The following is a 24,626-nucleotide window of genomic DNA, read 5'->3' as shown; positions in this document are numbered from 1 at the left end:
CACACACATCTGAAATCAGGTAGTATCAAAAGATTCACCACCATAACTTCCCAAACTGTGAAAATAGCACCCTCTGGTGTTCACATTCTGCATTGTTCCATTCTAATATTCCTCCCAGTTTGGCTCTCCCTGTTAGGGGCGAGGCTAGATGAGATCAATTAAATCAATGGTTATTATTATTTTTTTAATTAAGTGCTGGAAAGGGCTACTATTAACCTTGCATAAGAGCTGGATGCTTTGCCCTACTGAGCATTATTTATTATTATTTCTTGTTCACACAGTCAGACAGGTGTTATTGACCGGTTTGTTTTATGCAGACATCGAGTCCTTCCCAAGGACCTGGGATGCCAGAAGTTTATCATCAATATTGTTGTTATAGGTATCACCGCAAAATGTAGTCTGTTCCCAGTAAAGTTGGTTGTTTTGTAATCGGCTGATGGTGATTTCTGTGGCCCCTATGACGTTGAGGTGCTCTTCAAGATGTTTTGGAATTGCACCGAGGGTGCCAATTACCACTGGGATTATTTTGATCTTCTTCTGCCACAGCCTTTCAATTTCAATTTGTAGATTTTGTATTATTATTATTATTATTATTATTATTATTATTATTATTATTATTATACTTTTCTGTTGGAACACACATGACATGACTTAGAAAAATTACAAACAAATGCAATACAATGAAAATAAAATGCGGAAAAGGACCACAGAGGCAATGAAACCACCAAAAACGAATGAAGAACCAAGCCAGGACTCCCAAGGCATTGGCACGTTGTTACAACTACAGATTCAAAATGTGCAGAAATATCTAAAAATGGAGGTGAGGCCAGGCAGACTTTCACGGGGAAGGAAAGAAGGACTTTCACGGGAAGGGACTTTAATGGGTGGGGAGGTGCAGTTTGATCATAGGAACATAGGAAGCTGCCTCCTACTGAGTCAGACCATTGGTCCATCTAGTTCAGCATTGCCTACACTGACTGGCAGCAGCTCTCCAAGGCTCTGTTTCAGTCAGGAGTCCTTCCCAGCCCTACCAGAAGATGACGCCAGAGATTGAACCTTGGACCTTCTGCATGACAAGCAGATGCTCTACCACTGAGCTATGGACCCATCCCCTAAGGGGAATATTTTACAGAACTCACATGCAGTCACCTATCCAAATGCAAATCAGGGCAGACTCTGCTTAGCTAAGGGGACAACTCCTGCTTGCTACTGCAAGACGAGCTCTATTCCCTTAAATTATAGGCAGGTTCTCTATCTCCACCACAATGAGGACTAGAACATTGATGGTGAAAGATGAGATGGTTGGGTCTCCAAATTCACCATTAGGCACCCCAGCTGCACACAGCATCTAGACCAGGTCTTCTCAATGTTGGGGCCTCAGATGTTATTGGACTTCAACTCCCATAATCCCTAGCCCCAGAGGCTTTTGATTGGGGATTATGGGAGTTGAAGTCCAAAAACATCTGGGGACCCAATGTTGAGAATCCCTGATCTAGACCAGGGCTTCTCAGATTCGGCCCCCCCGCAGATGTTGGCCTACAATTCCCATAATCCCTGACTACTGACCACTGTGGCTGGGGATTCGGGGAGTTGTAGTCCAAAAAACAGCTGGGGGCTTAAGTTGAGCAGGCCTGATCTAGACCCACCAGAGACAAACCACCGCTGAGTTCTCGACTCGCGATCCCCACACCTCCGACGTGATTCCAACGACACTCCTTTTATTGATGCGTCTCATTGACTGGAAAATCCGTCTAAGAACTCGTTGGTTTCAGAAGTCTGCTTCCGATTTAAAGTCACAATGATTGGGCCCCTTGTCAGTCTCTGGGTGGGGAGTTCCATCGATCAGGTCCTTGCTATGATTAGTGAGATAGAAAATGAAAGGAGGTTCACCTCCGGTTTGCTTTGATGCCTGCGGGTGGGCGGCGGGAAGCCACCGGTCCGTGGCTGGCGTGGCCTCCACGTGAAGTCGAGCGTCTTCACATGCGCAAGTGGGTCCTTGGTTCGCCGGAAGGAAGTCACCGCGCAGAGGAAATCCACTGTCCGTGCAGTTTCTCACGGGCGTGACCTTATGCGTCACATCTCGTGGTGGATAGCACAAAGCACCACACTTTCGGAGTCGTCGCTTCCTCCGGGCTCTTCGCCCCGGCGTTCCGTGCTGCACAGGGACTCTCTGGACATGCTCCTCGAAGACCCATACAAGGAGTGGAAATGCTCCAGAGAATAAATGCTCCCAGAGTCGTCGGAATGCAAGCTGTCGTCGGAATGGCTTCGGTAGACGTGGCAGACGGACTGTTGGTTTGGCTTCACGGTGGAGCCCTCAGGAGTGGGCGACGGGGGTCCTGGCTGTGGTTGAGGAACGGGCGGGGTCCCCGGAGAGGTGGCAAACTTCTTCGCATCTGCAGGGGACAGAAGGATCCTCGTCTCCACGCTGTGCGCCTGGAGGGAAAACGACTTCAGGACGTTCTTCGTGGAGTTGGACGTAGAAGGGAACGTGGGCTTTTCTGTAGGGCTGGGAACAGGAAGGGGATGCATCGGTCAGAGGAACAGACTGGAAACAGGTCGGCCGTCCCCCAAGGCGCTCCCAACGAACTGGCCAGCACATTTTTGAATGAATGAATGAATGAATATATAAATTATTTTTAATACAAGTACTGTACTTCTAAAAACAGCAGACAGTTGGCCTGTCCACACAATCATCAAAATCAAGGTCGGGAGGATGCTACCTTGCTCTGCATGATTGCGTGAACTCACCAAAAAAAACCAAACCCCAAAACCCCTAGCCTTGTCTTGGAGATGCTGACTTGGGACCTTCTGCATGCAAGCAGGCAGGTGTTCTTCCCAGAGCGGCCCCATCCCTTAAGGAGAATATCTTTCAGCGCTCACATGGAGTCTCCCATCCAAATGCAAACCAGGGCAGAATCTGCATAGCAAAGGGGACCATTCATGCCTGTGACCACAAGACCAGCTCTTGTGGAGTTGTATAGCCCACCTAGAAGATGGGGTATAAATAAAGGTAACGTGTGATGCCGAGTCGGTATCGACTCCTGGCGACCACAGAGAACTGCGGTTTTCTCTTGGTAGACTACAGGAGGGGTTGACCATGGCCATCTCCCACGCAGTATGAGATGGTGATGCCTTTCAGCATCTTCCTATATCGCTGCTGCCCGATGGAGGTGTTTCCCTTAGTCTGAGGAACATACCAGGGGGGATTCAAACCGGCAACCTCTGGCTTGATAGTCAAGTCATTTCCCCGCTGCACCATTAGGTGGCTCCCAGGGGTATATATACATATATAAAAAGAAGAAGCAGTATTATCTTAACGAATGATGTGCCAAAGCTGTGTGAGATGGATCTGCGCTGCAGGTGTGATCGGCAGACCTGTCACTAGTCCTTAGTTGGGGAGGGAGTGAAGCTGGGGATGCTGGGAGTTGTAGTTCAGCAACAGCTGGAGTCCCACAGGTTGGGAACATAGGAACATAGGAAGCTGCCACATACTGAGTCAGATCCTTGGTCTATCTAGCTCAGTATTGTCTTCACAGACTGGCAGCGGGTTCTCCAAGGCTGCAGGCAGGACTCTCTCTCAGCCCTCTCTTGTGGGTTTCCAAATCCCTGTGTGTAAATCTTTGTAGATATATCATGTACAAGCAACTACTGTGTATATAATTGTGCTTTGGCAACGTACTGTATGCTTTGGTAGTTGGTTGGTTCAATAAAAAAATCTTGTCCTATTAAAAAAAAAAATCAAAAAATCTTGTCCTATCTTGGAGATGCTGCCAGGGAGGGAACTTGGAACTCCTGGTCTCCTCTGACAACAGCTTTCCAAGACATCAGACAAAGTCTGAGGGCCCGTGATCACCCCATGTTCACCCCACTCTCTTGCAGCCCCACAGAGTGAGGGAGATAAAGAAGAAAAATAGGGAGGAGTGGAGTTGGGGGGACATCAGGAGTTGGGGCCCCCAGTTCTAGGAACCCTTTCACTCCATTATAGCTACACCCCTGACCTCAGATCTTGCCAATATTTCTGCCAGACATCCTTTTCACTGGGAAGGGTGAGGAGTGAACCCGGGACCATCTGCGAGCAAACCAAGTGCTTTGCTGAGCTATGACCCCCCGCGCCAACCCTCCACCCCCCAGCAAAAGCTCGCAGTACACGGAGAAGGCAGACCACGTCCTACGTACGTGGCGTTTGATATCAGCTTGTAGTGGATGAAGATGCAGCTTGCGATGAGCAGAACCAGGAGGAGCATAAAGACGCACAGCACCGCCACGAGGAGGTCTTGCTTGGCCTTCTGCTTTTCCATGGTGTCTGGTGGCAAAGGAAGCGGGTTTAAAGCACGGGCGCAAAATCCCGTTCCAATCGGTGCTCCTCTTCCCACCCACCCCCAGGCATCATGCCTGCCAACAAGAAAGGCCTCAGGCTCTTTTCCTGTGCAGCCATTTCACATACTTATTCAGAAGTATGGCCCAATAATTAATTAATTAATTTTTATACCGCCCTTCCGAGCTGGCTCAGAGTGCGGTTTACCATGAAAAACCAGAAATCATTAAAAACAACTCAAACAGAAATACAGAAATATCAACACCAATTTCAAAACGAATCGCGATGTGCACAAAACTGGTTGGGCCAGTTCGGTTCGAGCCGGACTGGACTCGAGCCGAACCGGGCCCGGTTTAGTGCACGTCGAGCCGGGCCCTGGGCCAGCTCGAATCCGAGCCAGTTTGGGCCTGGCTCGAGGCGGGGAGGCGAAAAGTTTTTTTAAACTTTTTTTAAAAGGGTAATTATAGGGTAATAAAACCAATTTTAGTCCAATATTCAATTATGTAGCAAACCGTTGGAATAGCAAGAACAGCATATGATTTCCATTTGGAAAGCAAAGGATTTTGTGTCTCTGCTGAGACCCTGGAGAGGGGAAAGGTACCCTGGGAGTGTGTCTCCGACCATCCCTGCCATACGACACCATTGAACATTCGTAGCATCTAAACTAGGCCTGCTCAACTTTGGCCCCCCCCAGCTGTCTTTGGACTACAACTCCCATAATCCCCAGGCACAGTGGCCAATAGCCAGGGATTATGGGAGTTGTAGGCCAACATCTGCAGGAGGGCCAATTTTGGGCAGCCCTGATCTAAACTGTGACCGAGCAATGCTTAGTAGGAATAGAGAAGCCCGTCTTTGCAGCAACATGGACTATTTTATTAGAACCATTTCAGCAGCTCAGGTGACTTTCTAACCTACCGTGTTATGCTATGTGACCTACTCTGTGTAATAAATCTTACTCCCTAGTAAGCATGTTTGGGATTGCAGTCTAGGTCCTGCCTTAATGCTTTGGTCCACATTTTAGGGGTAGCCAGTGACCCTGATCTGCTTGGGTTCAGGGAGCCAGGCATCTTAGTTGTTCAGCATCTACATTGACAAACTTCAGTTCCCATGCTTCAAACTGCAATTCCCAAGCTACAAACGGCAATTCCCAAGCTGTGAGCTCCCATCCCAAGGTGTGAACTACAATTCCCAAGCTACGAACTACAATTCCCAAGCTACGAACTACAATTCCCAAGCTACGAACTACAATTCCCAAGCTGCAAACTAAAATTCTGAAGTTATAAACTACAATTCCCAAGCTACAAATATAATTCCCAAGCTACGAACTGCAAATCCCAAGCTACAAAATGAAATTCTGAAGCTATGAACTACAATTCCCAAGCTACAAATATTTCCCAAACGATAAACTACAATTCCCAAGCTATGAACTACAATTCCCAAGCTACAAGTATTTCCCAAGCTATGAACTACAATTCCCAAGCTACGAACTACAATCCCCAAGCTACGAACTACAATTCCCAAGCTATGAACTACAATTCCCAAGCTACAAGTATTTCCCAAGCTATGAACTACAATTCCCAAGCTGTGAGCTGCAATTCTCAAGCTGTGAACTACAATTCTGAAGCCATAAACTACAATTCCCAAGCTACAAATATAATTCCCAAGCTACGAAGAACTACAATTCTGAAGCAATGAACTACAATTCCCAAGCTACAAATATAATTCCCAAGCTACGAACTGCAAATCCCAAGCTACAAAATGCAATTCCTAAGCCACAAACAACAATTAGGTTCATTCACAAATATAATCATGTGTATATCTTGGTTTGTGGCTCTCCCAGTTGTTGACCAGCAAGGGGTCTGACCTCACCCACACCTGCTTAGCGTCAGTACAGAGAGCTCAAACAGCATCTGTTGGGCCTCAATAACAAGATCCTTTGTCGGAGACCAGGAGACTTAAATAGGCATAAGAATGAATTGTGTGTCAAGTGATATACACACCTAAGAGGACCCAAACGAATAGTGTGTGTATGTCATTCTCACTTGATGGTGATCCTACCTTACCTTGACATAAGTTTTGCCTTATAAAGATGGAGAACAGTAGGAAAGTATTGGATAACCTGGTCATTGTTTCTTTAGTCTTTGCCTGTCCCCATGCTGACTTCACAGTGACTTGCCATGGAATCGCAGCATAAGATGACACCCAATGACACCCCCAGCATTCTTAACAACATTCTGACAGCATAATCTATTCCTTTACCAAGGTGGCAAGCATACCACCTCCCGGGTCCATCAAGCCCAGCAACCTGTTTCCAGCAGTGGACAGTCAGATGCCTCTGGGAAGACCACCAGCAAGGCACAGCAGCAATAATTCTCACCTGCTGTTGCTCCCTTGCAATTGCTGTTCTGAGGTATAGTGCCCCTAAACATGGAGGCTCTGCATGGCCAGTATAGCTCCCTCTGCCACTTTCTCCATGAATCTTTCTAACCCCCCTTTGAAACCAGCAAGTACTACATTTCTACAAATATTTACACAGGGGTAGCTTGCTAATGAGGTGGTGACACTGGAGGGATGCTGTGTTGGGGTTGGAGAGGGCCAGTTGTTCTCCCCCTGCTAAATAGAAGAGAACCAGCCCTTTAAAAGGTGCCTTTTGCTCTTTGCAACATTACCAGGACTCAAGTTGGTGGTCATCACCACATCTTGTGGCAGTGAGTTCCACAAACTAGTCAGTCATTCTGGGAAGGAGTACTTTTGGTCTTGCCCTGAAATTTGTCTCTTATCTACTTTCTCCATGCACCATGTTTTAAACCTCAGTCATGTCGTCCTTCCCGCCCACCCCCATATTTTTTCTAGACTTTAACCTTTCTTTGTAGGAAAGGTACTTAACGCCTTTGGCTATGAATATTTATATACCACTTGCTAACAAAAGTTCTCAAAGCAGAAAGATGAATAATTTTTAAAAATTGACATTTTGGTTGTCCTCTTCTGAACGTAGACACATCCCTTTGAGATCGGATTAATTCAACTTCTTCTAAAAAAAATAAAACTTTTAATTTTTTTAAAAAAATCGATGATTGATAAAAGTTTATAACTGGCCTGGTCACAATGCTTTCAGACACGGTTTCCTAAGGAAAACGTGGACCAGGGTGTCGGCTGCAGTTTCAAAACCGACCGCTTTGATTTAGAATAAAATAAAGCGCAATTCTGCAACTCTGAACTATTACTATACCAAATTTAAAAATAAATAAATAAATAAAGGAGGAATTCAGCAGATGTGCCGAGAAGCCACCTTCTCGAATTCACACCGTGATTAGCAGCGCCCCACCTAAGGATAACGAGGAGTCTGATTATTTTGTGTACTCCGGTTTAAAACCCAATTAAACTTTTGACCTTCGCAACATTCCAGCCACCGGCTAATTGTGTGGTGTGTTAAAAAAAAGTGTGTGGAGGGGGAGTCTGGCTTTTGTTTGCACCTGTGAATTTTCAACGGGGGACCCCCTTGCCACCTTATATAATGAGAAAGTTTCCTGCAGCTTCTGCATTCCACTTAACCTCACCTCATCATCTCTTTTTCAGGACAAAAAGGCCTTTCATCCTTTCGGAAGACGTGCTCGATCCCTTTACGGAATTTCGCTTTTGCTCCTCTGTGCTTTCTGTCTCTTGTGTCTCTTTTGAGAGGGGGCCAAATGGACCATCCGCCTTGAGATATTCCTGCCCCAAGGATTAAGAATATCTTCTCGCCCTAGAGTCCCTTCCATTCTGCTTGCTTTTGAAAGAACACAAAACAGCTGCAGGATTCAAGCTGACCTTCCAATAAGTATCCCCATCCCCGACATCAGAATTCCATGAGCCAGACCCACACATTTGGGGCATTGATCAAGGGACAAATGCTTGCAAGTGATTTTGGGCAATGTATACAGCCCCCCCCCCCCGAGATGGAAAAAACGTGAAAAATATTGTTGCCCTTACAGTCTTCTCTGTGTTATCAGCCCATCTTTATCCCAACCCCTCCACCCCCACTGAATAGGGTAAAATTGCAGGCGTGTTTGCACAGAAGAAACGGTTACGGTCAGGGTTCGGGGAACAATGAACAAATTCTTGTCCTCTCTCCATGGAGTAATCTTTGGAGAATATTTCTGCCAATTTTCATTCCCATTTCTCCGGCAACATCAGTAAAATGTTAGCATCGTCCTTGCTTTTTTGAAATTTTGAAAAGCTTTCCAAACTTTTGAAATTTGCCTTGCACATTTCAAAGTTAACCCCTGCGAAACTGGGCAAAGGGGCACTTTTTTTACCCTGGTGATGCTCTTTATTTAGCAGAGGGGGAGTAACTGGCCCTCTCCACCCCCAGCACAGGACCTCCAGTGACTGTTGCTGGTGTCGATCTTAGGTGTCTTTTTAGAGTGTGAGCCCTTCGGGGACAGGGAGCCACCTCATTTATTTATTTATTTATTATTGCTCTATGTAAACTGCTTTGCAAACATTTTTGTTGGAAAGCCGTATATAAATATTTTTTGTTGTTGTTGCAGATACTATGCATGTGTGCTGTTAATGCAGACAGGCACCATGGCTAGGGTTTAAGGCCAGCTACCCCGTGGCACTGTCTGGATCATGACCTCCTTCAACTGTTGTTTATGGGGAGGGGGAAGCAATTAAAAATTCTCAGAGTGGTTTACATTTTTAAAAAAGAATAATAAATAGCGCAAAGGCTCCTCCAGATAGGAACACAGGAAGCTGCCATATACCGAGTCAGACCCTTGGTCCATCTAACTCAGTATTGTCTACCCAGGCTGGCAGCGGCTTCTCCAAGGTTGCAGACAGGAATCTCTCTCAGCCCGATCTTGGAGATGCTGCCAGGGAGGGAACTTGAAACCTTCTGCTCTTCCCAAAGCAGCCCCATCCCCTGAGGGGAATATCTTACAGTGCTCACATCTCCCATTCAAATGCAAACCTGGGTGGACCCTGCTTAGCAAAGGGGCCAATTCATGATGTAGTGTGATTCTTGCAGGTAAAGAGGCTAAGAGGGGTGCTGTATGTAAACAAGGGAGACCCAGGTTCAAATCCCTGTTCATCCTTGAAACTCAGTGGGTGACCATGGACCAGTTACTCTCTCAGGCTTGTTGTGGGGATAAAATGGAGGGCTGGGGGGGAAATCCATCATGCATGCCGCATGGAGGAAAGGCAAGATAAAAACATAAGCCAACCTCGGCTCCCTAGATGCTGTTGTACTACAATGCCCATCATCCCCAGCTAGAATGGCCAAAGGGGTGATGGGGGTTTGTAGTTTGACCTCTGGGGACCCCAGATGAGAGTGCATGTTCTAATTAATCGATCAACTAAGTTAGTTAAAAGTTGGTCCATGCGGGAGGGGGATCCAATAATAATAAGATTAATAATTCTTCTTCTTCTTCTTCCTCCATCTTCCTTTTCCACCTCCTCTTCCAACTTCAACTTCCTCCTCCTTCTTTCTTCCTTCTTCTTCTTCCTTCTGTCTCCTCCTCTTCCAACATCATCATCATCATCTTCTTCTTCTTCTTCATAACTGCTTCTCCTCCTCCTCCTCCTCTTCTTCTAGACCACTTCTTAACCAAAATTTTCAAAGCAGTTTACACAGAAAGACAATCCAATAAATGGATGGGTCCCTGTCCCCAAAGGGCTTAGGGTCTTAAAAACATAAATATATTGTAGACATCAGCAACAGGCCCTGGAGGGATGCTGTGCTGAGGTTGGGTAGGGCCAGTTGCTCTCCCCTTGCTAAATATAAAGAGAACCCCCACTTGAAAAGGTGCCTCTTTGCTCAGTTAGCCGGGGAATCCACCTCCAGAGCCCGATTAATCCTTATAAGCCTATTGCCACAGGCTGCCACTAGGTGGAGGTACCACCTGATAAATATCTAATTCCTTCTAACTAGTCAAAGAGAAACCTTTCAAAGAGGTGGTTCTCTCATATTTAGCAGGAGGGTTTTCAGACAGCAGGTTTTACCCCAGGTTTAGGTAAAGTGTACCGTTGAGTTGGTGTCAACTCCTGGAGCCCACAGAGCCCTGTGGTTGTCTTTGGTAGCATACAGGAGGGGTTGACCATTGCCTCCTCCCGTGCAGTATGAGATGATGCCTTTCAGCATCTTCCTAGATCGCTGCTGCCCAATATAGGTGTTTCCCATCGTCTGGGAAATATACCAGCAGGGATTCAAACCAGCAACCTCTGGATTGCTAGTCAAGTCATTTCCCCGCTGAGCCATTAGGTGGCTTACCATGGGTTTACCATGGTACCATCAGGCTAGGTTCCAATATGGAGGGGAAACCCCAAATTATGTGTGACCTGCTCCCCATCTAAACTCAGGATAACATCTCTCTCCCATGGCTCTGGCTGGTGTCTCCCTTGTGTGTCTTTTTAAACTTTTTAAAAATGGGGCAGACAACCATCTTCTCATTCCCTTTGCTATGGAAACGACTTTAGGAATTTTGAATGTGTGGGAAAGCAGAATGGACAGCAGCTTAATAAACAAGTTGTTCTAGTAAGAACTAGTCCGCCTACTTTCCTTTCACAGTCTCTACAACTGGACTAAATGTGGTTCAAACCGAGGTCCACAAGTTAGATATCTTGCCCCTCAAATGTTCATGCATCTGCCATCTTGGATCGGGGTGGATGACATCATTACAAACTACATCATTGCGGTGTCCCTGTGTGTCACTCACTGCAACTGTACCAAATTTGGTTCAAATCGGTTAGACAGTTCTCAAGTTAGTGCACTTGCGCCTCAAAGGGTCACACGCCCACCATCTTGGATCGGGGTGGATGACATCATCACCAACTACACCATTGGAGCATCCCTACGTGTCCATACAGCTGTAGCAAATTTGGTTCAAATCAGTTAGACTGTCCACAAGTCAGTGCACCTGCGCCTCAAAATTTTATGTGTCTGCCATCTTGAATTGGCTTGGATGACATCGTCACAATCTATGCCGTTGAGGTTTCCCTATGTGCTGCAAATTTGGTTCAAATTGGTGAAGCGGTTCACACGTTAGCTCACTTGTGCTTCAAAATTTTATGTGTCCGCCATCTTGGATCGGAGTGCATGGCATCATCACAAACCACGCTGTTGAGGTGTCCCTGTGTGTGTCCCTACAACTGTACTTGATTTGGTTCATATTGGTCCAGGCATTGCAAAGTTGATGGGAGGGACACAAGGACTCACACAGAGCATGCCGGATGATCTCCTAGGCCTACTGGAAGGCAGGCTAAATGAGTGTTCCTCTCAGGCAAAAGCTGGCCTCCTTAAGTGTCTGCTGATTGGGACCAGAGAGCACCCCCTTAAAATGGATGCTGTCCTGTTGAGGAGGCAGAGCGCAACTGACTGTTGGTCTTGTGGTAGCAAGCATGACTTGTCCCCTTAGCTAAGCAGGGTCTGCCCTGGTTGCATATGAATGGGAGACTAGAAGTCTGAGCACTGTCAGATATTCCCATGAGGGGATGGAGCCGCTTTGGGAAGAGCATCTAGGTTCCAAGTTCCCTCTGTGGCAGCATCTCCAAGATAGGGCTGAGAGAGAGATTCCTGTCTGCAACCTTGGAGAAGCCGCTGCCAGTCTGTGTAGACAATACTGAGCTAGATGGACCTATGGTCTGACTCAGTATTTGGCAGCTTCCTATGTTCCTGTATAACTGGATTTGTTCAGCCCAGCCCAGCATTTCTCTCCATGACTGCTGATGTCTCCTGTTTCTCTTTAGACTGGGAGCACCTTGGGAACATGGAACCCTCTCATTCCTTTTCACTATGTAACCTACTTTGAGTTTTTTCTTAGAAAAGTGGAGTTTCTTATTATAGCCCAAGACCAGCAAAATACAAGACATGAGGGGTGTCCCAAAGGCTCATAGCCTGACTATGAAGGAATCCACCTTTGGAAAAACATAGGGGCTTCTTCTCAACATAGTCCCCTGCTAAGTACTTTGTTGAGTGGTGCTCCAACACCGTTATCCCATCAGCAGACAAGGACTTGTTGAGTGTGTCAAAATAAGCCTCTAGCAGGGCTGTCCCACTTCGGCCCTCCAGCGGTTTTTGGACGACAACTCCCATAATTCCCAGCTACAGCAGTCAATAGCAAGGGATTATGGGAACTGTAGGCCAACATCTGCAGAAGGGCCGAAGTTGAGCATCCCTGCTTTACAGCATGAATGATGTCAACATAAGGAGGTTGGCACCAACCAACCAATAATAATAAATAAGATGGATCCCTGCCCCCAAAGGGCTCACAATATAAGCAGTTAACTGGGTAAGTGCAGGCCGAGTGCCTGAGCACTAAACCCCTGGCTGAGATACAGAGGAAGGATGCAGCAAAAAAGAACAGCCTAACAGTTGTGCAACCTTCGGGGACATATTTGCGGATGGCTCAGAGGACTTTCTGGCAAGGTCTCAAGAGCAGCCACTTCAGAGGACCCTTGGGAAGTCCCGTTAGGCTCCTCTCTTGCTGCATCCTTGCTCCGATGCCTACCAACAATTTCAAACCAGTTCCCACTTTCTGAGATTTCCAGATGCTCTTGGACTACAACTCCCATCATCAGCCGTTGGCCAGTATGGCCCAGGATGATGGCAGCTGTCGTTCAACAACATCTGGGGACCCCAGATGTCCCCAGATGTTGGGAATCCTTGGGGGCGGAGGTCCAGATGTGGAGGAAATCTCATTATCCCGACTTGGTGGCTGGGGATGGTGGGAGTTGTAGTTCCACACCATCTGGGTGTTGTGGGAAAAATCCTCTGGAACCCTGCCCTCCTGTTTGATTCAGTCCCTTGCTTTCATCCTTCCATCAGTTTGACAGAGAATGGGGCGTCTTACTGAACCAAAGAGAATTAGGCAAGCTTCCCACAATTGAACTCCTTCTCTGACAGAATTGAGTCAGAAACAGCGAGGGTGTGTGCTCAAATAAGCCCTTATTTCATGATCATGAAAGACACAGTACAGGTCAAAAATCTGACAGGCACTGTGCCCCGAGGCTAAGCAGTAGCTAGCTTATATAGATTCAAAACAGCAAGCAAATCAGTAAATCTTACAATAGATGCCTTTGTGAATAAACAGATGTATTCATGAGGTGCCAGCTAACTTTGGACATGAGCCACTGTTTGGCCTATCCACCCTCTCTACTCCAATTGGTATCTTCTGGTATCTTCGGGTACCAGCTTTACAGTTTACTTTTATTTATTTATTTATTTCCCGCTCTTCCTCCAAGGAGCCCAGAATGGTGTACTACATACTTAGGTTTCTCCTCACAACCACCCTGTGAAGTAGGTTAGGCTGAGAGAGAAGTGACTGGCCCAGAGACACCCAGCAAGTCTCATGGCTGAATGGGGATTTGAACTCGGGTCTCCCCGGTCCTAGCCAAGCACTCTAACCACTACACCACGCTGGCTTTGCTTCTTCTTCTGCTGAGTGGAGAATTGTCTCAGGCCCTTGGCTACATACAGTGTCTTTTGTTAGGCTCTCGTATTTTGCTATCTCTTGGCAGGGAGAGAGTGACCTTACATTCTTTAACAATCTTGTTCAGGCTTTCTGGCCATAAACAAACAAGATAGGAACATACATAGGAAGGTGCCATATACTGAGTCAGACCATAGGTGCATCTAGCTCAGTATTGTCTTCACAGACCGGCAGCGGCTTCTCCAAGGTTACAGGCAGGAATCTCTCTCTCTCAGCCCTATCTTGGAGATGCTGCCAGGGAGGGAACTTGGAACCTTCTGCAGGCAAGCAGGCAGGTGCTCTGTGCTCACACATCAAGTCTCCCATTCAGATGCAACCAGGGCAGACATTGCTTAGCTAAGGGGACAAGTCATGCTCGCCACCACCAGACCAGCTCTCCTCTCATATCTCCCCCCAACATACAAAATTGCTGTTAGCAGCCTGAAACAAACTTTACACTTATTGATTATTGATGAGCCTGTATGAAACATTTCCAGATCATATCATGGGGACTCAAGTTTTGAGAATCCCTGTCTTAAGAGCAGGGATTCCCAACCTGTGGCCCTCCAGATGTCGATGAACTACAGCTCCCATCATCCCCCCAATAAAAATTGTAGCTGGTGGCGGCAACATCTGGCGGACCACAGGTTGGGAACCACTGTCTTAGGGCAGATCTGCTCAACTTTGCCACCTTGGCTGTTTTTGGACGACAACTTCCACAGTCCCCAGCACTGTTCCTACTAGGGCATGTGTGTGTACGCTCACAAGTTTTCTGATGTCCGCTCAGTTAATTTTAGATCCCGCTCAGCTCAGCTTGAATTAGCAATCTGAATGCACGTGCACACACACTGCCTTGATATTGCTGCCCAGAACAAAACTCATTTGCACAGAGATGGAAAAAATTAAGAGGGACCACTGATCCCCAGTCACAGCGGCCAACAGCCAGGGATGATGGGAGTTGCAGGCCAACATCTTTGAAGAAGCAAGACAGAAAAAGCATTGACACTTGAAGTTTGGTTCTGGAGAAGACTTTTGAGGAGACCATGGTCAGCCAGGAAAACAAGCAAACAAATCAATCCAGAATTTTCACTCGAGAGACAAGTGACCAGGCTCAAACTCTCATACTTTGGACACATTACCCGAAGATCCAGCTCCCTTGAGAAGTCCATCATGCTGGGGAAAGTGGAAGGAAAGAGAAGAAGAGGCTGACCAGCAGCAAGGTGGATGGACTTGATTACGACAGCATTGACTGCACCACTGAGAGACCTTCAAGGCCAAGTTGCAGACAGATCATCCTGGAGAGAATCTATCTATGTGGTCTCTAAGAGTAGACACTGACTTGACAGCACTTAATCAATCAATCAGGCCAACATCTGCAGGAGCCCCAAAGCTGATCAGCCCTGCCTTAGGGGATTGGTTCTGCCTTTTCTTCAAGACAAACTTCAGGTTCCGTTGCAGTTAATTGAAAAACGATTCTGAACCAGTTTGGGGGTTCACGTCCGTACTTATCAGACTTGCTACGGGGGGGGCGGTCCCCCAAACCGCCCCCCATTTTCTTGCAAGCAAATCCTTGTAAAATATCGGAATGTTGCTTGTACTCAGGACTGCTGGGGGGCAGATAAGCCTCCCCCCACACCCGCCTTTTCTGACCCCCCCCACCCAACTTTTAGGCTCGCTTGGTACTTCGGAGTCACCAAACAGGACGGCGTGGCTTGTCAGTCTTGAAGGCGGCCGTTTTCCTCCGTACGAGGCACACGACTCCGCAGCCTCAAGCAGTGCAGCGGATGCACCTTTGCCGAAAGGAAGAGTTTGCAAGGGAGCTTCAGATACGAGCCGCAACGCTCGGCACCCGAGGCCTCGGCAAGTCCCGAAGCCCGCTTGGCCGCCGGTCAACCGGGCTGGATGAGAGGAGGAGGAGCAACAGCAACAGGCAGGCATCGGCCTAAGCAGGCACCACCCACGGTAGGACGGAGCCCCAGGCCTAACGCATACTACAGCTCCCAGGCTGCTCAGGGGAGGGAGGAGGGAGGGCGAGAAGCAGAGGGTTCCGCCCACAGCAAAAAGCGGAGTTCGAGGGGACCGCTGGCAGGCGAGGGGAAGCGGCCACAGGGCAGCAGCAAGGCAGGCCCTGCGTTGTTGTGCGCCACGTGCGCTTTGGAGAGGGGGCCCCTTGGAGAGGTGGGCGCACGGCGCGCTCTTGCCTTGGAGAGGTGGGGCTGGCAGCGGTGCTCGGGCCTCGGCGGACCGCGCGGGAGCGAGCTCCGTCGCCTCGGCGGCCGCTGTTGCTCGCCAGCTTCCTGGAGGCTCCCCTGCCGGCGAGGGCGGGAGAGGAAGGGGCTGAACTCCGGCGGCTCCTCAGGCTCCCGCAGCCCCCCTGGCTTCCTGGCAGGCAGCCCGCCCGCCTCTCCCTGGGCTGTTGCTGCTGCTGCTCCTCCTCCGGCGCGATGCCGCCCAGCGCTCGCCCCCGGCTGGCTTAGGGGGCGTTCGGGAGGCGCTCCGGAGTAGCCACAATGCGGCTGCCGGCGACGCGCCGGTGACCGCGGGGCTGGGGACCCTGCCTGCCTGCCGCCGGCCCGGGCTCCGCAGCGTCCCCTCGGCCAGGCTGGGGCAGAGGGAGCCTGTGCCGCCCGCCCGCCGGAGAAGAGCCGCCGCCCCGCTGCCTCCACTCCGCCCCGCTCTCCAAGGCGCTGCGGCAGTTCAGCGATGCTTCGCCGGCAGATCAATCGCTTCGTAAGTACCTCCGCATTGGGCGGGGGGGGGGGCAGGAAAAGATATATTGGGGGGGGGGGACACAAAAGCGGCCAAGTGCGTTTCTGGGCGGCCGGGCGGGCTGTGCCCCGCGTATTAGATTTCCGAACCGAAAATAGGGGGCCGACGACTTTTCGGAGGGGGTCGGGCTTGTCCCCCACGACCTTTGTGGCCTGTGCCCGAGGAACCCGCGGCGCTTTGCCATGCCTCGGCAGGCGTGCAGAGATGGGAAGGCGCCTCGCTGCCAGCCTGGCGGTGGGCTAGGCTTACTCGCGAGCAAGCCCCACTGTGTGCATGCAATGGGACAGACTCGGCGCCGGCCCCTGCGCGCGCGATTGGAGCTGGCCGGCACCATTTACTTTGGAAGGGGCGCCTGTTGTGTCCCGTAGGGGGAACTTGCACAGGATTGCAGCCTTGGAGGCTTCAGGACACTGCAGAAAGGGGGGGGGGGAGATGGGGTTTGATTGGGCGCACTTTGCTTTTGTCCTTTTTGTCCGGGAGCTGGTGGGTGTCACTGTCAGCATTGGCCTGGAATCACTGGGTGGTTGGATTGTATCTGGAGTCTGTGGGAAACCTGCTGAAAAGAGCAAGCAGAAAACACCAGGGGAGGGAGAGGAGGAAAGCACCTTCCCTGCCAGGAGAGGCTAAGTGGTTGGGAGCTTCTTGGCTAGGAAGCTGCTGCCGACTGAGTCTGACCCATGGTCCGTCCAGCTTAGCGTTGTCTACTTTGGCTGGCAGCAGCTCTCCGGGGTTTCGGAGTGGGGTCTTTCTCTGTCCTGTATGGAGATGCCAGGCGTTGAACCTGAGAGCTTCTGTGTGCACAGCAAGTGCTCTGCTACTGAATGTCTGAGCAACAGGATTGAGGCTTATGAAATCAAGAGTACGGCGGATGGATGGAGGGAGGGATAAACAGACGCTTTGCCACGACCATCCCACGAGAGCAGCGGTGCACAACTGAAATGCCCGGAACCAGCCGTGACTTGGTGTGCAGGACCTGATGTCAACTTGGAGCACATTAATTATTACTTTAAAATTAATTATTAAACATGTTAATGGAAGTGAGGAGGCAGAAGAGGAGGGCACAGAGGGATTGTGCCAATGGGCTCTGGCCCCAGAATGGGGGCCATCTGATCTCAAGCAGGCAACTGCATTGAGCCACTGCCCTCCTTAGCAGGACAGGCCAAGGATTCTTCGGCTCCTGGTGTTGTTCCAGAATGTGGGCCAGCAGAAAAGTCCCTGCGGGCCAGATTCGGGTCCCCAGGCCTTACATTGTGCAGGCCTGTGCTAGAGCTTAAGGTTACCCAATGCGACTGGACTGACAGTGGAGTCAGAACGGGCAAAAACAAGCCCCTCCTTCACATAACACAGAATTATTCTGTGGAACTCACTGCCACAAGATAGGATGCCTGCTTGTTTTAGATGGTTTTCAAAGGGCATTTAGGCAAATGAGTAGAGGAGGAGAGGTCTACAGGTGGGTACTAGCCCTAATTGCTCTATGGAACCTCCATGTTAGGAGGCAATCTACCACTGGATTTTTGGTCAGAGCCAGCAGAAACCAGGGTCAGAAACCAGTTTCTGAACCACGAGACCTGGTTTGCTGGATTGGGCCAGTGTCTCCCCAGTCCAGCTCCCGTCTTCATGGAATGTAGTCCATCCACCTGATACTGTATTTGAGAAAGGTATACGCTGAATGCATAAATCATTTTTGGAAACTGAGTTAATGGTATGTCAGGGTCTGAGACATCCCAGGCAGCCCTGGAGCCTAGAAATTTAACCATGGTGCATAGACTAGGATATTCAGAGGGAGAGTTATTTGAGAAAATCCTTACTTTTCCTAGGCAACGCTGTGTCTGTTCTAAATATGTTACTTGCAAAGGGGATCAAGCGAAGTCCTTTTATTGCCGGTAGTTTTGCCAAGTGTCTGTTGTCCGGCTCCTAAAATATTGGGCTGGTTCCCAGATCCACCGAAAGTTTGTCAAGGCCTATGGTAGGTCGTCATGTTGTCATTCTGTTAATTAGGGCAATTCCACAAAAGCGATATTGCGAATGATCATAGATCGTTCTGAGTGATTTGATTTACATCCTCTATAATAAAAGGCTTGGTGTCCGTCCGTGGACGGACACCAAGCGTGTGTCCGTGCCTCCGATGGTTGTTCTGGGCATGCGACAGGGCAGGGAGACACAACCGCCGGCACCCGGCGGCCATGTTGGGTGGCCAAGCGGCCGCCCAGAAGAAGCCGGGAAGGGGCTGCGGAGAAAATTGGCTGAGGCGGCGGCAGAGCCGCCGCCACGGCCAGAAGAGACAGAGACTGGGCCGGCGGGGGGCCGGAGTGGAGGCCGGCGGTGGCGGGCGGCCCTGGCCCGGCCGGGGAGACCGGCGGCGGCACGGAGGCCGAAAGCGAAGGGCCCGCGCTGGCCACAGACTCCAAAGACGGAGGTGCCCGGCCCAGGGGCCCTTGCCGTGGCATGGAGGCAGGCGGGCATGGAGGCAGGCGGGGGCAGGAGGGATGAAGACAGGCCGCGGCATGGAGGCAGGCGGGGGCGGGAGGGAGAATGGTGGTGGCAGGTCCGGAGCCCAGAACCTCGGCCATGAGCTGCGGCGGAGAGGGAAACTGGACAGGGGGAAAAAAGTGAGAAGGGGCAAGGGAGAGGAAAGAGGCAAGGGAGGGGGGGAAGGGAAGGCTGGCGCCCGTTATTATAACGGGCTAAAAAATACTAGTGTTGATATAAAACTTCTGTCCTGCCTTCCTTCCATCATGAAACTCTGGGTAAAGTCCATGGGGCACGCGAGGGGTTTCTCACCCACCCTCCCTGCCCTGTGGAAATCATTATCCTGCCAAAAAAAAAAAATCTTCTGGAAATACTTAACGCCTTGGATACTAAGCCTGCAAGAATGTGGCCTGATTGCGTAGAGGTGAGGCTTCAGTTTGCAGACAGTGTTGACGTTAATCCTAAAAAGGGGTTGAGAGAATCAAAGCTGTGCTTTATGGTTTCCCAGCATCTTTAGAATGGATAACTGTTTCATGGTGGCATGTTCAGGTTTGACCTACATAGGAAGCTGCCTCTGGCTTCTGCTGAGTCAGACCCTTGGTCCATCTAGCTCAGTATTGTCTACCCAGACTGGCAGCGGCTTCTCCAAGGTTGCAGGCAGGAGTCTCTCTCAGTCCGATCTTGGAGATGCTGCCAGGGAGGGAACTTGGAACTTTCTGCATGCAGATGCTCTTCCCAGAGCAGCACCACATCGTAGAGTGCTCACGTGGGAGAAGCATTTAGGTTCCAAGTTCCCTCCCTGGCGGCTTCTCCAAGAGAGGGCTGAGAGAGACTCCTGCCTGCAACCTTGGAGAAGCCACTGCCAGTCTGGGTAGACAATACTGAGCTAGATGGACCAAGGGTCTGACTCAGTATGGCAGCTTCCTATGTGGTCTCCCATCCAAATGCAAACTCGAGCAGACTGTGCTTAGCAAAGGGGACAATTCATGCTTACTACCACCGAATGGCGCAGCAGGGAAATGACTTGATTAGCAAGCCAGAGGTTGCTGGTTTGAATCCCTGCTGGTATGTTTCCCAGACTATGGGAAACACTCATATTGGGCAGCAGTGATAGGAAGATACTGAATGGCATTATCATCTCATACTGTGAGGGAGGAGGCAATGGGAAACCCCTCCTGTATTCTACCCAAGAAAACCACAGGGCTCTGTGAGTTGCAGGAGTTGACACCGACTCAATGGCACAACTTTACTACAAGATCAGCTCTCCTCCCATAGATTGTGGCATGCCTTTTCCCCCATGATTCATTTGAGATGGGGTTTTGGCTCTGTTGCTCAGTGGTAGAGCATCTGCTTTGCATGCGGAAGGTCCCAGATCCAGTCCTTGGCATTTCCAGATAGGGCTGGGAGAGACTCCTCCCGAAGCCTTGGAGAGCTGCTGCCAGTCAGTGTAGACAATGCTGAGCTTGATGGACCAAGGGAAAGACTCAGAAGGCAGCTGCACATGTTCATCAGGAACGTTCATATCTTGGCAGTAGAGCACATTCTTAGCATGCAGAGAGACCTAGGTTCCAAACCTGGCTTCCTTAAATAAGGCTGGTAAAATCTGAAGCCCTGCAAAGCTGCTGCCGGTCAGTGTAGACAGTACTGATCCAGAGGGCCCAAGGGCCTGACTCAGTATACGGCAGCTTCCTATGCGGTTGGAGTTAGCATGAGTTGAGCATGACACAGCTCCTGTGAAGAAACCCTGTTGGACCCTTTATGTTGAAAGAGTAGGTTGCCATTTAAAATTACTTAAAAGCAACAATTCGCCTTTCAGGTTGTCGAGAGTAGATGCTTTTACTGCTTCTTGCCCTTTTTGGCTTGGGATGGTGCTTGCTTCTGCACACTGCCAGTTCCCTCCCACCTCCTTCTGTTGCACAAATACATGGCAGATGGGAGCTTCCTGGAAACCCGGCCCGTAAAGCATCTTCTCTAGCAACCAGCCTCCACACTCCTGCCTGTCCAAAGAAAATAAAGAACGGGGTGGTGATAGCAGAAGTGGGAGGGAGAGCCTTAAAGCGGCAGGACATTTGAGAGTGTATCTACGAGCAGGCACGTGGGAAGTTACCCATGCCTTAGCCACGTCGCGGCTAGATTACTGTAACACACTCTATGTGGGGCTGCCCTTGAAGAGTATTCTGAAACTGCAGCTACTAGTGCAAAATGCGGTAGCTAGGATTTTATCTGGAGCTGCCCGCTGGGATCACATCACACCCATTTTGAAAGAGCTGCACGGCCTGCCAATTTGTTTCCGGGTCCAATTCAAGGTGCTGTTTTTGGTCTTTAAAGCCCTGAACGGTTTGGGCCCTGGAGACCTGAGGGACCGTCTGCTCCCAAGGGTTGTTTGCTGCCTGCTTGATGTGGTCACCTGAGGGGGCTCTGCTCCGGGTGCCGACAACAAGGGAGGCTCTGCTGTCGTGCACGCGGGACAGGGCCTTCTCTGTGGCTGCCCCCAGACTCTGGAATGCTCTCCCAGTGGCCATTCGCTCCTCAGTCTCCATCACAGTTTTTAGAAAGCACGTTTACCCAGGCTTTTATATGATTGTCTCTACTGCTGCTGCTTTGTATTTTGTATTTTGTATCGTTATTTTATGTTTGTATTTTAAATCTTTTTAGTCGGATTCATGTTTTTATATTTTAGCTTAATATTTTAAGTGTGTATTTTTATAGCCTTGTGTTAAATTTTTCTGCATGAACCGCCTTGGGATTGTTTTAATGAAAGGCGGTATATAAGTTTAACGATGAATAAAATTAAAAATAACGTTCTCGCCTTGACCAGTGCACCAGGCTTCACTGCCACAAGCGAGATGGTGAATTAGTGCATTAGCCAAGCACCATCTGGCGGGACCGATGCTGCTTGTGATTTTTGACACGGGAAAGAGGAGACGCATTGTGAGATCTTCAGTTTTCAGTGGGTTAGCATGCTTTTCTTGCGCTGACCATCAGGCCTGTAGCGGCCAAAAGTACAAGGGTGTTTTAGAAGCTTTCAGAAGTCATAAAAACACCAACAAAAAATGTATTGATGTTCTCGGAGGAATGGAAATAACAATGGGCAGGAATGTTCTCCAAACATTACTCCATGGAGAAAGGACAACAATTTGTCCATTGTTGCCATAAGCCTTCGCTCTGTGCAAAAAACGACGGCAGTTTTACCCTAATTGTTTGTGGATGGGGATAAAAAAAGGGGGGATTACACAGTGAAAGCTAAATACAATGATGTTGCCTCTTTTCCGTCTCTACAGGGGCAATCGCTATGAGCATTCATTTTCTGAGATGGCAGTGCTAGCTAAAATTTGTGGGCCTGGCTCATGTACTATATGGAGACCAGGAATTGAACCTGACATATTTGGAACATAGGAAGCTGCCTTTTACGGAGTCAGACCATTGGTCCGTCTAGTTCAGTAAGGTATTCACAGACTGGCAGCAGCTTCTCCGTGGCTGCAGGCAGGAGTCTCTCTCCACCCTATCTTGGAGATTCCCCGGGAGAGAACTTGAGACCTATGCTTCCCCGAGAAGCCCCATCCACTAAGGGGAATATCTTGCAGTGCTCACACACATAGTCTCCCATTCAAATGCAAACCAGGTTGGAGCCTGCTTACCAAAGGGGACAATTCTTGCTTGCTGTCACAAGACCAGCCACCTAATGGAGCAGTGGCGTGGTAACTGGCATGAGAGCCAGCGTGGTATAGTGGTTAGAGTGCTGGACGGGGACCGGGGAGACCCGAGTTCAAATCCCCATTCAGACATGATACTAGCAGGGTGACTCTGGGCCAGTCACTTGTGTCTCAGCCTAACCTACTTCACAGGGTTGTTGTGAGGAGAAACTCAAGTATGTAGTACACCACTCTGGGCTCCTTGGAGGAAGAGCGGGATATAAAATGTCAAACAAACAAACAAACTTGCCTAGGGAGCAAGAGGTTGTTGGTTCGAATCCTGGCTGGTAAACACCAATATCGGGCAGCAGCGATATAGGAAGATGCTGAAAGGCATCATCATCTCATACTGCGTGGGAGATGGCAATGGTCAACCCCTCCTGTATTCTACCAAAAACGTCCACAGGGCTCTGTGGTCACCAGGAGTCGACACCAACTCGACGGCACAACCTTTCCTTCCCCTATGATTCTTTTAGGGTTTCTTTTTATTGTCGTTAGGTTGGTTTGTTTTTCATCTCTGTTTAGTCAGCTGCCCTGAGATTCCCGGGCCTGCCGGGTGGAGAGAAATGTTCTAAATACATCGGGTATTAGGCCGGCCCAAATGCGATTGACGTGGGAATCCTATTTATCACGGTACTTACTGCAGGGTCTCGGGCCGCCCGGCAGCTGTGCGTTGGGTATCTTTCGATGGGATCTCCCATCCCAGGGAAACCGGAGAGCTGATCTCATCTGGATATAGCCCTTTCTAAGGCGCGGAGATTAGGCAGGCTTCTGGAGCTGATCCCGGTCTAGTATGAGGAGTCCGGCTGCATTCGGAGGGATTAGATGGTGAGGTTTCTCGGTGGGGAGCCTGGGTGTGAGCAGTTCAGCCCGGCGGCTTGGGACGGCATGGGCTAGCAAACAGAGCTGCGTCATCCGTGAATGTGGGAAAGCTCTTCTCCCCCCCCCCCCACCGCTTTCTGTGTTGTCTCACTGCAGCCTCTTTGCGTTTCTCCACCACCTTAGCTTCCCTTTGAAGTCAACCTTGAATATTAATGCCTAGCGGAAACAGCAGGCATGAGGCTTTTTACGCTGCTGCATAATTGGCAGGGATCCATTTAACTCCGGGCTGGGTTGGGTTGGGCTGGAGTGCAAATGGGACCCACAGTGTGTTTTCTTCCCCAGGTTGGAAGGGCTGGAACGCACACTATATCCACCCTCCAGTCACTAATTCGGACTCCGCGGGGAAAGGCTGGAGCCGGGATCTGGCCTCTTGCAAGTGGACGTTGAAGTCTGCATCTTTGGAGGCGGCGGTTCTGGGACAGCGGGGTGCCCTGGTGTGTGTGTGTGTGTGTGTGTGTGTGTGTGTGTGTGTGTGTGTGTGTACACAATTACGTGGAGACCATCACTTGGAGCGTTTGAGGTCGTCTTGCTCGGAAGTAGCACTGTCATTTGTACGAGCTGCACAACCAGGTTCAGTTGAGGGTTTTGTTCATCTCCTGAACCGTGGGGGCTCTTGAGTGCAGGCGAAGACCCGGCGGCCCTCCTGCAGATGTTGGCCTACAACTCCCATAATCCCTGGCTGCTGGCCACTGTGCCTGGGGACCATGGGAGTTGTAGTCCAGAAACAGCTGTGGTGGGGGAGGGGGGTGTTAGTTGAGCAGGCCTGCCGTAAAGACTGCTAAGCTTGTGTCCAAGTCAGTCCGTGCAGAAGAGGGCGGCCAAGATGATCAGGGGCCGAGAGCACCTTCCTTATGAGGCAAGGCAACAACACCTGGGGCTTTTGAGCTTAGAAAAAAGGCCGCTAAGAAGAGACATGAGGGGAGGTCTGTAGAATTATGCACGGCGTGGAGGGAGTGAATAGAGAGACGTTTTTCTCCTCTCACAACACTAGAACCAGGGGTCATCCCATGAAACTGATTGCCACTGTCAAGACGTTTAGGACTGACAGAA

General features: G+C 49.7%; 2 protein-coding genes across 7 annotated transcripts in view; one reads left to right on the top strand and one right to left on the bottom strand.

Moving 5' to 3' along the window:
- Positions 1-229: 229 nt before the first annotated feature.
- On the bottom strand, positions 230-23,619 carry LOC128335357 (uncharacterized). Of its 5 annotated transcripts, none has more exons than XM_053273422.1 (3): positions 23,336-23,619; positions 4,180-4,306; positions 230-2,509 (listed from the first exon to the last, which is right to left on the bottom strand). In XM_053273422.1, the coding sequence occupies exons 1-3, from the start codon at positions 23,421-23,423 to the stop codon at positions 2,074-2,076; spliced, it is 651 nt and encodes a 216-aa protein (XP_053129397.1). In that variant the 5' UTR covers positions 23,424-23,619; the 3' UTR covers positions 230-2,073. The 5 variants fall into 5 exon arrangements, with proteins under 5 accessions (XP_053129397.1, XP_053129400.1, XP_053129399.1 ...); XM_053273425.1 differs by lacking the exon at positions 23,336-23,619 and adding an exon at positions 14,904-15,799; XM_053273424.1 differs by lacking the exon at positions 23,336-23,619 and adding an exon at positions 7,876-8,010.
- ATP11C (ATPase phospholipid transporting 11C) overlaps positions 15,572-24,626 on the top strand; it is a 93,242-nt gene continuing 84,187 nt past the window's right edge. Inside the window, exon 1 of one of the 2 annotated variants that reach the window (XM_053273410.1) lies at positions 15,572-15,726. In XM_053273410.1, the coding sequence (XP_053129385.1) occupies positions 15,667-15,726 (60 nt within the window). In that variant the 5' untranslated portion in view covers positions 15,572-15,666. Of the gene's footprint in view, positions 15,727-16,327; positions 16,495-24,626 lie in introns of those variants that run through there. The other variant, XM_053273413.1, reaches the window with a different exon arrangement.

This window comes from Hemicordylus capensis, chromosome 11 (genome assembly GCF_027244095.1).
Source record: "Hemicordylus capensis ecotype Gifberg chromosome 11, rHemCap1.1.pri, whole genome shotgun sequence".
Classification (NCBI taxonomy): Eukaryota; Metazoa; Chordata; class Lepidosauria; order Squamata; family Cordylidae; genus Hemicordylus; species Hemicordylus capensis.
This window is presented reverse-complemented; position numbering and strand designations above follow the sequence as displayed.